This window comes from Ciona intestinalis, chromosome 14 (assembly GCF_000224145.3).
Source record: "Ciona intestinalis chromosome 14, KH, whole genome shotgun sequence".
Taxonomy (NCBI): domain Eukaryota; kingdom Metazoa; phylum Chordata; class Ascidiacea; order Phlebobranchia; family Cionidae; genus Ciona; species Ciona intestinalis.
In genome coordinates this window covers 2,532,332-2,547,048 of record NC_020179.2, presented here as the reverse complement: position 1 = coordinate 2,547,048, position 14,717 = coordinate 2,532,332, and the positions used below count along the sequence as shown (strand labels likewise).

General features: G+C 36.1%; 1 protein-coding gene, 1 long non-coding RNA gene and 1 other non-coding gene across 3 annotated transcripts; 1 reads left to right on the top strand and 2 right to left on the bottom strand.

Annotated features, from left to right (window-relative positions):
* Positions 1-1,156: 1,156 nt before the first annotated feature.
* On the top strand, positions 1,157-3,677 carry LOC113474834. Its single transcript, XR_003396538.1, has 3 exons — positions 1,157-1,517; positions 2,537-2,584; positions 3,614-3,677. It is a non-coding gene; the product is annotated as an uncharacterized LOC113474834 (long non-coding RNA).
* Positions 3,446-14,434, bottom strand: LOC113474833 (ras-like protein 1). The gene is made up of 7 exons (XM_026837444.1): positions 14,310-14,434; positions 13,404-13,530; positions 8,909-8,965; positions 6,401-6,477; positions 5,918-6,064; positions 4,273-4,390; positions 3,446-4,141 (listed from the first exon to the last, which is right to left on the bottom strand). Exons 2-7 carry the CDS (start codon positions 13,510-13,512, stop codon positions 3,549-3,551), a joined length of 1,101 nt encoding a protein of 366 aa, XP_026693245.1. The 5' UTR covers positions 13,513-13,530; positions 14,310-14,434; the 3' UTR covers positions 3,446-3,548.
* mir4149 (microRNA 4149) lies at positions 7,835-7,909 on the bottom strand. Its single transcript, NR_034545.1, has one exon. It is a non-coding gene; the product is annotated as a microRNA 4149 (primary transcript).
* Positions 14,435-14,717: the final 283 nt, after the last annotated feature.

Here is a 14,717-nt window from a genome sequence, read left to right as displayed (position 1 = left end):
TATAATTATACAGCGTTTTTATCAGGCAATTGTATTTGAACTTTTACATTATATGCTTATAAGAATACAGTCTCATACTGTTAAAAGTTAAGTAATCTATATTTTTCTTACAAGAATACCTCATTGAGTGCAGTACATTACCTAGTGCTGATAGAAACATTAAGTAAAAAATATTATGGATGTTAGTCTAAAATAAAATATGTGCTCTGAATGTAGTTTATAAATTAGGTGTTTATTCGAAAAAAAGAAACATTTATACGAAAAATAATAAGGTAGAATTTCAATAATATAAGGACCCATAGTACATTTGGCGTTTTTGATTGCTGTCGGTAAACCATTTACAAATCAAACCACTAATGTACACACATCACTTGTCAACCTTAGCCGAGTTCATATTAATCTCTAGAGCCAATTTTCCGCTAGAAAATTCACGTGATGAAACGAGCCATTAGTAGCTGTTGTGTGAGTACGTCTGCATGCAAAATATTCATACAAGTTTAAACAGGCTTGCGGCTAAAAGTAGTCTGAAATCGTATTCGCCTTTATAATGTAAACTATGCCGGCTTTTAACAGAGAACAGCTGATTGTAGCTGAAACATGTTTATGCGCTTGGTATCCAATTACAGCTACTGGTGCAGCGACGTTTAGGCTTACTTCATCGTTGTTATGCTGGAGTAGCATCACACCACACCACAAACTTAGTCTATCTAACACGCAAGTGCGCCAATGTATATTCGTCATTCTTAAGAAAAGCTTTAATCTGCTAAGACTGACAACAGCTTTATAAAGATAGATTCATGATTACTTGTAATAACGTAAGGTAACTACATCTCAAACTTTCTTTACAACTGACACTCTTACCATCTCACACGGTCTACACCATGGTCAAATATTCCAGCAACTCAGTGTAATATATGAGCAGGCACTTCTTTCTCTGTGCGCGACGTTCGATAGCTTTGCGGAACTACGCGATTATGTGTGACGCGCCGTTGCGCCCGCACAGGCACACGCAAGCGTGGTCTTGCTCACGCTACGCACACACGTTAAATAACGTCAGCACTTGTTCAGGCGAAATGCCCTGTGGTTCTGGTCGCGGCGGTGCGCGAAAGCAGTGTTGAAAATGTCAAAATATCAACTAAAACAGCTACCAAAACACCAGGCAACCGGGTAACTCAAGCCAACTTCCGAGAACCTCGTTTAATATTCAAGTCAAAATCCACTTCTGCGACGAAACGGAACAAACACACGCGTACGTACTTAAACCATGATTCATAAACCATACACGAATGCTGTAATAGCAGCTACACAAAGGCAATGTAAAAACGCCTATAACGGTAGCAAGAATCTTGTGCACACATAGTGATATTGACCTTTGCAACAGCAGAGGAATTTGTATAGGGTAACAGTCAGGTATAAAAATAGTGGTGGTTAGAACTTTAATCTAACTCAGATTCACAAAAACGATACGTCACTATATTTTACGATGAGACATTTTATGAGCAGCAAATAATAATAGAGTGAGTACTACTTTAAATTTACTCGATTGTCGACTGTACCGTTATGTGATATTAATGTGACAATTCCAAGACATTATGGGACGTTCGTTTCTCCTATCGTATTATTACAGTGGTTTATCGTTTCGACAATGCGCAAAAATGAAACGTTGTTTGCTAAAGCACTTAACACAGTATGTACTCAGGACTTTTGCTGTTATTTATGATTTTAATCTAGCGCCTTGCTGCTAGTACTAGTCAGCAGTTAACTTATATTCCGTAATATCTATTAATATAACGGCATCGTCACCATGTTTTCGAGAAAACCAGTAGCGCAATTTTGTTGATCATCGTCAGATTGACGTATTTGCCTCTAAACAAACCAGCTACGTTCGTGGGTTGTCATGACGATGTTTCACTACGTCCCTTGCTCACATATGAACTTGTGTTGTTTATTTTACTGACGAAAACAGGAACTACCGGAACAGATTATGTCACTCGCCCTTTTCGGAAAATGAAGTTATTTTCCAAGTACCGGCACCGGACAAATTCCTGTAACCCCGAAATCTAGGAACGTAAATGCATTACCCGTGATCGCAACTACTTGGTATAACCTTTCAATAGAATATCCTAGAAGGGACATGCAGTGGTTAATCCTTTCGCATTACTTTACTTTGATTCAGCTAATTAAAAAAAAACGCTCTAAATTCGGTGAGCAAATCGTAACACACACCAAAACTTAACACTTCTGCAAAGGGTAAGGTTTTGATCGCGCTTACGGTTTATATTTCGCTGTTGTGAGAAGGGCAAACTTTAATCAATGTTCTAATGTCGAGTCGCCTACGCACAGTCATAGCACATATGTTTATTAACAATATTGAGAAATTTGTTTATTAACAATATTGAGAAATATGTTTATTAACAATATTGAGAAATATGTTTATTAACAATATTGAGAAATATGTTTATTAACAATATTGAGGAATTTATAATGCACCACTATACCGCTACCCGTTGGTAATCCACATTTTGCATCAAAACAGACGCAGCCAATGCGACAGAGTTCAAATAACATGCTACGCAAGACCAAGGTATTATGTGGGTTAGGCAGTCCCCCTTTTATTTGACATTTCAACCGAATTAGTTTTTACCGTAGCGTGTTTAACTTTCGTTTTGCTGCTAATTTCCTGTATTCGCTGTTCTAATTAATAGGGTTTACGTTGCTGTATTTAAAAAGATAAATAAAGTTCATGTAGCCTTGCCCTTGATTATAATATATTCGTATATAGGCCTACTACTGTTGTTTCATCATTTTATATGTTAAAACGAGGCGGAAGTGGGTATTCGTTTTTACATAAACCTTTGCGTATCATCCTATTTTAGGGTGATAGTGTAAACATCTTTAGCATGCATACAAACGAAGGGGCCAGCTATATAACATTGCCGATTTTCTCCCGTTACGTAATCTTCGCGTTGTGAAACATATTTTTAGGGGAACCATGGCCTACTAAAAATGGGAGAACAAGCCTCATTGTGAAGTAGAAAGGCATTTTCAAATAAAAATAAACTCCCGACATTTTTAAGCTTAAAATAAAAAGCTAGCCTTGCTGATAATAAAGGAAAATCACCGTAGATTTAATTGCAATAAAACTAAATCCAGCTGTTCTTGTACTTGAACATATTAGGGGACAAACATGCAATTAACACATAGATAAAATATATTCGTATATTTATACTAAAGAGGTCAGGGCCAACTTCAATCTATGCTATAAAAGTAATAACGAAACTTTCGGTAACTAGTTTTAACTTTAGAGTATTGGTTCTTTATAGCCAAATCTAAGAAGAGGCTAACATATATACTATCAGTGGATTGAACTTGCATTTCGTCAGATTCTTTGGCACGTATTTTGAACATAAGTCGTCAATGTATTTGTTACTAAACTATATTCCCCTTTTGATTTTATTTTGTTTTTAAATATTTATTCAATGAAGACGAAAACGGTAAGGACACACGAGCAAGAATACAACATAAATAAGGAAAATATACAAAGCGAATCATCCGATGTTTAATAAAATGATCTTTTTAGCGAATTCTTCCGCAGCTCTTCTTGCATCCACAGGTTGATACTCAGCTCCACTCTCTCCGGGATCGGAAGAGCCGACTTTCGAAAGTTCTTCGTCCTCTTTGGAACTACATGTGGAGGATTCAATGTCTTCGGTCTCTGTCCCAAAAGCCTCTTGTGGCAGATCAGGTTTGGGTTCAGAAACTTGTTCGTCAGCGACATCTACCGGTTGTTCGTCGGATTCTTGAGTATCCGTTTGGTAGAGCTCTTCTTCTAATGTGGTACATAAGTAAGGCTGTCTGTGGTTGTGAGAAAATGAGCTACTGGTTGGTCTGCTTGGGTAGGAAACTTGGTTCGAGGACACGGACAAATTTGTCGACCCTTGTAACCGTCGTATTTTGTCAATGTGCTTGTAACTTTTAATGCGTTTCTTTGCAGGTAGGGATGGAAAGACGTGAGGAATGATCGGTAAATCGACGGTGGATTTCTCATTTTTCCCCTTGTTTAGAAGAGTAGGTTCGACTTGCCGAAATGACCGATATAGCTGCTCAAAAATGAACGCTATTTCGTCGATGGATTCACGCACTGTTAAAAATAAGTGCAAAATACGGTTAAAACACCCACCCGGTAATTTAGAAATTCCCGATAAATTTTCGACAGTCAAAAAGTTAAAGCGCACGTTTTTCGAGACCAATTACGTGAAAAAGAAAACAAACCAGAGATTTCGTAAAAACTGCAGCCCAGCTCCAAGGCTAACTTCTCGCCTTCTGACCTTGACACCATTCTATCCCTGCTGAGGTCATTTTTATTGCCAACAATTACGATTGGTGTATTCTGAAAAATGACAAAGTAATTTTTTTTTCTTGTAATATTCCTATTGATTTACTAAGTAAACGATAATATCAACCAAAACAATGTACCTTATTACAAAAAATTATACTACATGATTGTTCAGCGTTAAAAATTCTGTAAATCGTCGTTTTACTATCAAATGGGACGATAAAAGTGAATGAAAACATGGGCACAACCTATAGTGACCCGGTCTACATGCACATACACACAAATAGCTTACGTAACAGTTATATTAATTGCCTAATTGCAGGTGTAATGCAGAAGGTAACTGCACCATGTGCGCCATAATATATTGCCTAAAAGTTACGTCACAAAAGCGCAAGGATAAACGTCATTTGTTTTGAAAGCTCGATCGAAGAAAGATTGAATGCAGCAGGTGTTATGTGGAATTAAAACGTCCAATTAAGCGCACATGAGGCATTTGCTGTTTTTAGTAGTTAATTATGCGTTTCGTATATTTCTCCAATATAACAATCGTGATATCAACGCGTGGGGTAAAGTATTGTGCAGTCAGCATCATTTATTCTATGCTCCCAAGATTTAAGTATGTATAAAGGTTAAGACGGTTCACGTTTTGGCTTTTTGGTGTCCCAATTTAAATATTCCTAGTGTAAAAGATTTACATACCCTTATTCTTACTACTATAAAACAGCATTGTTAATTGTTAAAAATCTGTTTAGGAAACATGGCTATTATATTTGCTAAAGGTATCCAGCTTTTTGTGCAGTACTATACTAATATCCGTTATGAGTGTTTTTTTCAAATATGTTTTCATAGCATATATGTTTATAGAACGCTATGACGGGTATAGTCGCATTTGTTCATCTACATTTCAACGTAGATTTAAATTTATTTTCTCGCCTCTATGCCTTCATTATAACTTCAAAGAGATAAGCGCATACCGCGTTTTCAACCCAACTATTTGGTCGGAGATAAAACTCCCTTTGACTATCTGTGTGCTATGGCTGCAAGGTTTCGTCAATTTATCTTTATTGGCCTGAATTCCACTTTGTAGGTTTTTCAAAACTGTTGCAGCCGAAACCACAAAAATATGAAAGGACCATAAAGAATGCCCATGCAGTTTCAAGTCCAAAACACCTATTGTCGTTTTTTTGTATGGGTGAGGTCCTAAGGCGAGGCACGCTGGGTGACCAAGGGTTTAAGCAGCTAGTGTTCGCCTATATTACCCCAATACTGCCAAAAATCAGCTGTACTTTTTTAATTTGACCACCAGTAAAAAATTACATCTAGCATAATATAGTATGGTGGGGTAAGATGGGACACTTTTAGCACATTATTTCCAAATATGCTGATCGTGTTTTAAACAATTAACAACGGTTTATGGAAGCCATGAGAATACTGTTTTATAATTCTCTGAGTTTCTTTGTTTACCAGCAAATAAAACAAGAACATAGATTAAAAAGGTGTCCCATCTTTCCTCATCCTACTATATATGCTATCTACTACACAATCCACATGTGTGGCGTATTAGATTTATAGATCATTTACCTTCTGCCCATTGTTTGAGATCGTATGTGAAACCAAGAACTTAAGCCTTGGAATTTCGGCAAAGCTTTGTCGGTCAGTGATTGAATAAACGATGACGAACGCGTCTGCCCATTTGATTTTTTCCAACATTACAGAGTTATTTTCTTCCTGTAACAAAAATAAATAAAATTACGTAAATTTAGTTTACCTCTTCGATTACAATAGTACAGATCAAATTAAGTGAAGAGATCAAATGGAATATGCAGCAAAGGTATATTTGTTAGATGTCATTAAGGAAAAAACTACTTAAAATTAAAATGTGAAATTTGATAATGTATGTCGCTATCGCATTGTAAGAGGTATAAATAACACTTACGTTTTTTTGATAAAAATGTTAGTAACATGTGAAGTATGCGTGTGGGAACACATAGGTTACATTTTTAACAGGATTAATTGGCATTTAACGGTTTAGCAGCCACTGGTGAAGGATTAAGTCTTATCTACCTGGCCAGGAGTGTCCATGATCTCGTAGAAAACCGGATAATTCGGCGGAACAATGTAAGCCCGCTGGTAAATGCTCTCTGTAAAGGATATCAGTTGAAAATGTGACCACACCATGCGATATAGCGGATTGTCAATCACGCTGTTTTAACCCTAGAGGTGTTTTGGGTGTTCACGGTATATGGTGACAAAATCCTTAAATGCTATACTGTGGTGTGTACAGTTCAGGCATCAGACTTGTAAATTAAACAAAGATCAGTGGGCCACTGTACCGAATTCCTTGAATAAGAAACCACGTCTGCGTCATTGGATTAGAGTTAAACCTTACAAACCATGTATTAGGAGTTAAAAGATTTTTTCTGCCATTTGATAACACGCTGTTATTACCAAAAAGCAGGTGTTAGTTGTGCTTTTGAGAAACGATCTACTTGAACAAAAAAACAAAGCTGTTCGGAGTTTGGAACCTTTCCAACTGTTACAACGCGCAAACAAATATTTACCAGCGTTATTTTCAGTAGAAAGTTTCAAAACATAAAAATAAAAATGTTACATTTCATATTTATGACGCTATCTAGAAGGTATAAATAACACTTTAGGTTTGTCATTGTAATTACAAATCTTATATACAACTATACGCTTCAAGCTTAATGTATATATCAAGATTTGAATTGCATTTAAACGTTGATTTTTTTTAATTTTCAGTAGAAAATTTCAAAACTAAAAAAACAAAAGCACAAAATCGTACCTCCCGAGTTAAGCTCTAGGAAAAACGTGATTGCTCTAATTTAATAACGAAATTCAATGGTTTGTTTGTGTTTGCTGTCAAAAAGTCTCGCTGAGTATTTTGTACGAGGCCTACACCGGACGTATTTCATGCCGTTGGTTTTATATGGGCCCACAATAATAAAGACAAGCTTTGACAGTCTGTTTATCATTATTAGCCCCATATAGGTAGTCCTGCAATGTCATACAGGAGACAACATAACAAAACACGCAATATGAAATAGGGCTTTTCGGTATTTTTATCTTTTAAATTTATCCGCTTATTATATTTATGGTTGTCACTTTATTTTGAAAATTATAGACTATAAAACTTGTTTGGTACATTTTTCTTCAGAAATTGCGAGTTGTAGTTTTGAGATAATATAGTAGGGTGGGGACTTTTTCGTCCCATTTGGTGGTAAACAATGAACATTCAAAGAAATATAAAACCGTATCGTCACGACTCCCATAAACTATACTCAATTGTTTAAAATACGATCAGAATTTTTGGATATTATGTGCTATAGGTGTCCCGTCTTCCCCAACAGTAATATAGTAGGGAGTAAGGATTTGAAAACAGTTTCACATTTTTTTTTGAAAACAGTTTCACGGGGGCCGAATACTGTACCAGCATTTTTGCGTCACATTCAAAACCGCTACTGAGTGACGAAATAATACCTTCTGTGACGTAACAAGGAAATAACGAAACCTCTCGCGACGGTGGTTCTACTTTTCCATCAACAAAGAATATGTGTTTGAAAATAAAACGAAAAATGTTTTATATTGGTTTTTGGTGGGGTGTTTTTTATGGAGGCTTGAGCGTAAGAAATACGTTGGTGGTATTGCCTTGACGTTACAGCGTATCACAACAAATATATTCATGCACGATACGTCAGCAAGGTATACGTCATATAAGGCGTTGGTGGTTAAATATTTTTGCTCAAACTTCAAACATACGTTGAGAAAAATAATTGTCTTCTGTAGAGTAAGATGGATACTGTTAGCACATATAACATTCCGTATTCCCTATTTGTGTTTTAACAACAATCAACAACGCTCTTTTAAGCGTCGTGGGGATACGGTTATACTTAATTCTGTAAAAAAGTTGTATTTTTTACCAAATGAGTCAATAAAGGTAAATAAAAAATGGACCAACCCACCCGTATGTACCATAGCATAGATAATTTAATCTTACAAAACGTCATATTTAGCGGCAATTTTTGTTATAATTGAATATTTAGGATTTCAGAAAACCTATATATTATATAGTAGGATGGGGGAAATGGGACACATTATCATCCTATTTACTGGTTACATTTGGAAGTAAACAAAGAAAATTCAAATAAATATAAATCCGCACCCTGATGACCCCCATTGACCGTTGTTAATTGTTTAAAACACGATCAGCAGAGTATTTGGATATTCTGCGCTAAATGTGTCCCATCTCCCCCCACCCTACTATAAATGATATATTCAGTTAAATGCATTCATAAGTTTTGGCTTGTCTTTCTTTTTGTGGCCAAAAAAATGCCAATTAAGTTTTAAACAAAGATTTTAAATTGTGGGGGTAAAAAATAGTCTCTGCCGTTGGCACGCTGTTGGCTTCGGTCAAACTGAAAAGTACATAAATACCGAGATTTTTCAAACTGCGGGTTTTGGTATTCTGTCCCGCACTATTACCACTGAAAACTGAGGTCATACGGGTAACGTACAAAGTATATAAGGCAAGTTAAAGCAAAAATATCTTACCCAATGTCGGGTCGTATTCTCCTATGAATCTCTTTGTAACAAAGCGAACGTTGAAAGCTGTGAAAACATTTGTGTTGTGTCAGAAACAAGATTGTGACGACATAAAGTGGCTGAAAGTGACATAATAACAGGGGTCAAACTGTTGCGGGCACGCTAGATTAAGCATGCTGTAGACCGCTAACTGGACAGTTTTACACCAGCAGTGTCACACCCCATTAGTAAGACGGTACGCTGCGGTAAAGTCGTGTGTCGGATGCTTTAAACTTCCGAAACGTGGGGTTATATGCGGCTTGACCGAGCTATACCTATATAGCTAATCATTATCTGACCACCTACACCCCACAATTTAACACAAGACCGACAGCAGGGTATAAAGTGGGGGGTAAAGGTTTTGGGCTTAATATATATACATACATATTTGGACAGTTTTCTTTTTCTATCGATAAAAACACTTTCGTAATTGCAAACATTAATGAGAAGCCATATTGTGTAGTGATATAGTAGGGTGGGGAAAGATGGGACACCTTTTCGTTCTATTTTCTCCGCCCATGAGTAAACAAAGAACATTCGAAGAATTATGAAACCGTATTCTCACGACTTCCATAGACTGTTGTTAATTGTATAAAACACGATCAGGATATTTGGATATGATGTGCTGAAGGAGTCCTACCTTACCCCACCCTACTATAATATGGTACAAATAAAAAGGAGCCACTGATGTAACTACATTAAGTAAAATAACACAAATTCTATTGAGTAATATTTGTTTATATGTCTGTGGGGCACTGTAAGTTGAAAATCCTGATAAAATGGCGCCGTTCAGCTAAGTTAGTAAATAATAGGCGCTTATACTTATGTTTCTTTAATCTGTTTTTCCTGTTAGTGATACATCATTGACCGTAATCATGTCGCTCTTACCACAAATCTGTGGATTGTTACATGTATTTTGTTTGGTAAACACTTCCATTAGGAAATGAATGTGTTTAAGGCACGTTTAATTCAGTAAGGAGCCAACTCGGCACCTTCGCTACTCGAAAATCCACTTAAAGTCACCGCGAAACAGCTGATCAAGTTAAGTTTATGTTTGCAGAAAGTTTTAGAGCAGGCCTACCGTGACTATTGACTCTAAATAACTTTCAACGAACGAAAATACCGGTGGTATATAACTTGGCGAATGACCCAAAATACGACTTTATACAAATGAAAGCTTGCCGCTAAACCCTGCAGTTTTATCCATAAAGGGTGTGGCGCGGTACAAAAAAGCGCTGGGAAGTAAAAAACGAACAGACTTAACAAATTACATTTACTGAAAACCCCTATATATTCAATTGTTTTGTTTTCCCGCGGACAGAGAATGTTTACAAACAGTCTATAGGAAGTTAAGAAGACTTATGGGTTTAACGTTAATAAATTCCACGAATCTAGCCCTGATTTACAGGTGCTTATAAAGTTTGAATATTATCGTAACTAAATTCCAGTCAGGATTAATGGTTATGAAATAAATATATATAAAGTAGGGGAAAGATGGGACACCTTCTATTTTCCCGTTGTTAATCGTTTAAACACGATCAAGATTTGTTATATTAGGTGCTAAATAAGTCCCGTCTTCCCCCACCCTACTGTATATAAATTGCCCCGCCACATGAGGGTAAATAAGTTACATTCATTGATTCATTAATAATATGAATTGTATGATTGCCAAATAAAAAGATGTATGAATGATTGTGAACATATACTCCAACATTTATACGGATGATTTAATAGAATGTTTAAACCGCTGGGGAGGCGACAGAAGCTTCGAATTAAGTTGTTATCACTCGGCAGTGAGAAAGTAACCGCACCACAAACTCAATATACAAGCCGATAAGGGTCCTCTGACGATTTATCGACGTTCAGAATCTATCTCCACTTCCATTAGTGACTCCCACAGTGGTAAAGTACAAGTTTAAACAACTTAAAGTAAACACGGATTACTAATTAATATGAGTCATTGAAAGATCTTGTAGGCACTTGACATTGTGAACTGTACATAACACAGTACGAAACTTAATCCAAATCCAATTATATGTTTGTTCTGTCATCTACTTCACAAACAGAGTTCGAACTTCGTAACTCGTAAGCAAGAACACATTGTACAGTAGGATGGGGGAAGATGGGACACTTTTTAACTCTATTTTCTCGTCCCATTTAGTAGTAAACAAAGAACATTCAATTAAATATGAAACTATGTCCTCATGACTTTCATATACCGATTGTTAATTGTTCAAAACACGATCAGGATATCTGAAAATTATGTGCTAAAGGTGTCCCATCTTCCCCTACTTTACTATACATTAGCCCATCGTGGTGTATGTACAACGGAACAACTATACTAAAACCAGTTGAGCAGTCCGACCACGCGAAGATAAATAAAGTTTCATGATCATTATCACGTTTCAATTATTACCACAACTAAAACGAATTTATTTTTAACTTGTAAGTGAGCACAAGGTGTGTAGAGCCATAGTATACTGAAGTGTACTATGGTGAAACAGAGCACCAGTGTTATAGCGACTGCTGTTTCCCCGTCACGCGAGGATAAACATGTTACATTTATTCTTTCACCCTTTAATTTATTCCGTCAATCACAGTTGAGCTGCTGAAGTTGTTAAAAAAACTTTATTACGTACGTCTCCCCCCGTTTTCTGTTCCGCAGGAGTTTTTATAGTTTAATTTGGTCATTTTATGGCCGTGATCTAATTTATATCAATAAACCCACGCCTGTAAACTTAAATTGGGTCTTGGCAATATTTAAGTGGCTGGTTGTTAAAAACTTTATGCTACTGTTAAGCAAACCAGAGTTTTAAACAAGAAGACTCCATGCTGCTGATATATTACTATATGAAATCCCCTAATTCTATAAACTAGGCTTAGATATAGTAGGGTGGGGGAAGATGGGACACCTTTTTATTCTATTTTCTCGTCCTATATGGTAGTAAACGAAGAACAGTCAAAGAATAATAAAAACGTTTCCTCACGACTCTCATGGACCGTTGTTAATTGTTTAAAACACGATCAGGATATTTGGATATTCAGTGCTAAAAGTGTCCCATCTTCCCCCATCCTACTATATATAGTAGGTTGGGGTAATATGGTTCATATTTTATTTTATTTTATCGTTCCATTTGGTAGTAAACAAAGAATATTTACGAATTATAAAACATAATTCTTAAATGTCTAAAAGGGCGTTGTTAATTGTCAAAACACGTTGCGGAAGTATGGGATATTATGTGCTAAAGGTATTCGCGCAACCGCGACTGTACTATATGCCAATATATGATACTCAGTTTATAGGGCTTGCCATGGATGTTATTTTGAGATGCATATCTTGCACACGGCGCAACGATCAACCATAATGCACAAATACTCTCATTAAAGCGGCAGTAAGACATGGATTAGAATACGTTACATTTTCGAATAACAAGCTGCTTTATAAATGTAATATTAATATAACAATATAGTACTGTAGTGGAATATGCTGGGACACATTTAGCACCTAATATTCAAATATCCTGATCGGATTTTAAACAATAAAGAACGGTTTATGGAAGTCGTGGGGATACGGTTTTATAATTCTTTTAATGTTTTTTGTTTACTACCAAATGGAACGAGAAAATAGTATGAAAAGTGTCCCATCTTGCCCCACCCTACTGTAACTTCATTTGTCTATTCGATTACGAAGCGAAGATTCAGAAATGTTTTAAATGAAATGACAGTATATAGCGACAAAACAACTGTTTAAAACACGCTTACAGGTAAAAACTTGTTTACATTTATTTAGAAAAAAATAAGCGTGGACGCTACACTTAGCAGAAACAATATATTGCTGCATCGGCCGATAACGAACAGCTTGTATATAAATCATCTGTAATCAAGTATACTAAAAAATGGCTGCGAGCCGCGAACCCGATAGCCCTTCAAGAAAAACAAACATTCCTTTCACTGAGGTTAGACGACAACATACGCAGGAAATTAATGAATTTGAGCGACGATATTTTATTATATAGTAGGGTGGGGGGAAATGGAACACATTTTCATTCTATTTTCTTGTTCCATTTTGGTACTAAACGAAGAATAATCAAAGAATTATAAAACCGTATTCTCACGACTTCAATACACCGTTGTTAATGGTTTAAAACACGATCAGGATATTTGTACAATATTACGCGCTAAAGTTGTCCCATCTTACCACACAATACTATATTATATAAAGTGTATTTACAATACATGTTGTAGTATGAACATGAAATATCGATTTGAGAAATGGCAACTCCATAAGAAATTTCTACAGTGACTTATTCAGCCAATTAAGGCCTAAACTATATCGCGTTTTGAGTCCGAAATTAACGTTTAGATTAATGGTCATCCAATTACCCTAAATTATGGCGCATTTTGTGTTAGAGTTTATCCTGCTTAACGCTGTGGAAACGAATACTAAATTTTGTTCGTAATTTACCTGTTTTACCGACTCCAGCTTGGCCAAACACAGCCACACGGAACCGATGGCTTCGGCCGCTAACACTACTGTTTTGTTTTCGTAGTCGACGAAACGGAGTCGACTGCATAGTGGTTCGTTGGGTCGTCTGAAATATATCAATAAATAAAGTGGGGTGGGGGAGATGGGACACCTTTTCGTTTAGTTTTCTCTTTCCATTTGGTAGTAAACAAAGAACATTCAATGAATTATAAAACCGTATCTTCACAACTTCCATAGACTGTTGTTAATTGTTTAAAACACGATCCGGCTATTTGGATATTATGTGTTAAAGGTGTCCCATCTTCCCCCACCCCACTGTATAGTACTTTTTGAGCTCATCTGGTATATACAATGTTGATTTTATTCCAACGTTTCTTCTAGCATTCGGCAAGACTTTATCAGGGTTTAGAAATAAAATTATCTTTTCATATGTCAGTTGAGCCCACAATTAATACCATACAATCTATATATAATGCCTGACAACGAAAGTAACGGAATAGACGGTTAAACATTTACGATCCGGTGGTGTTGTAAAAATGTTAAAATAATCGGAACAGGTCAAATGGAAAGACTACTTAGGCTTTTGCTCTCACAATAAGGCCAGTGTGAGATATACCCCTACATCTAAATCTTAACATTTAACCTGGCCTCAACCCCCAATAAACGATTCCTTACAAAAAAGAGAATCACAGGGAAAATAAGAAATTCTACTTTTGATGTTTATAGGGATATAGCTTTATAGATATAAATACCAGGATACGCAGATGTAAACTGTTATATTATGTGGACTTTGTGCGGTAAGACCCATTTTGTTAAAACATGGACAGAAAACAAAACACAAAAAAAGATATATACAGATACATCTAGTGTAGTGTGAAAGTTTACCTGTTAGGCTAATTTTGGGTAAAGTCCACCTTTTAAAAGATTGCCTTTAACCATTCAGGGATTGTTAATTTAGATGACCTTTACTGCAGTTTATCGTAGCAGCAAATTATGCACAAATATTTCTACACCTTGATAAACATAATAAAAATAGTTAGTGTTTACTACAAAACGTGACGAGAAAATAGAATGAAAAGGTGTCGCATCTTCTTCCACCCTACCATACATAAACTTAAAAGTAAGCAAACTAGAATTAAGAATTAAGATAAGTGCGGAAAATAATCGCCCTATCAGCAACAACAACAACAGCAACAAAGCCAAGAACAACTGTTCGACGAAAAAGGATCTATATGACCACTAACGTGTTCAATAACCCATATACTAAATTGGAGATAACCTGAACATGGATCC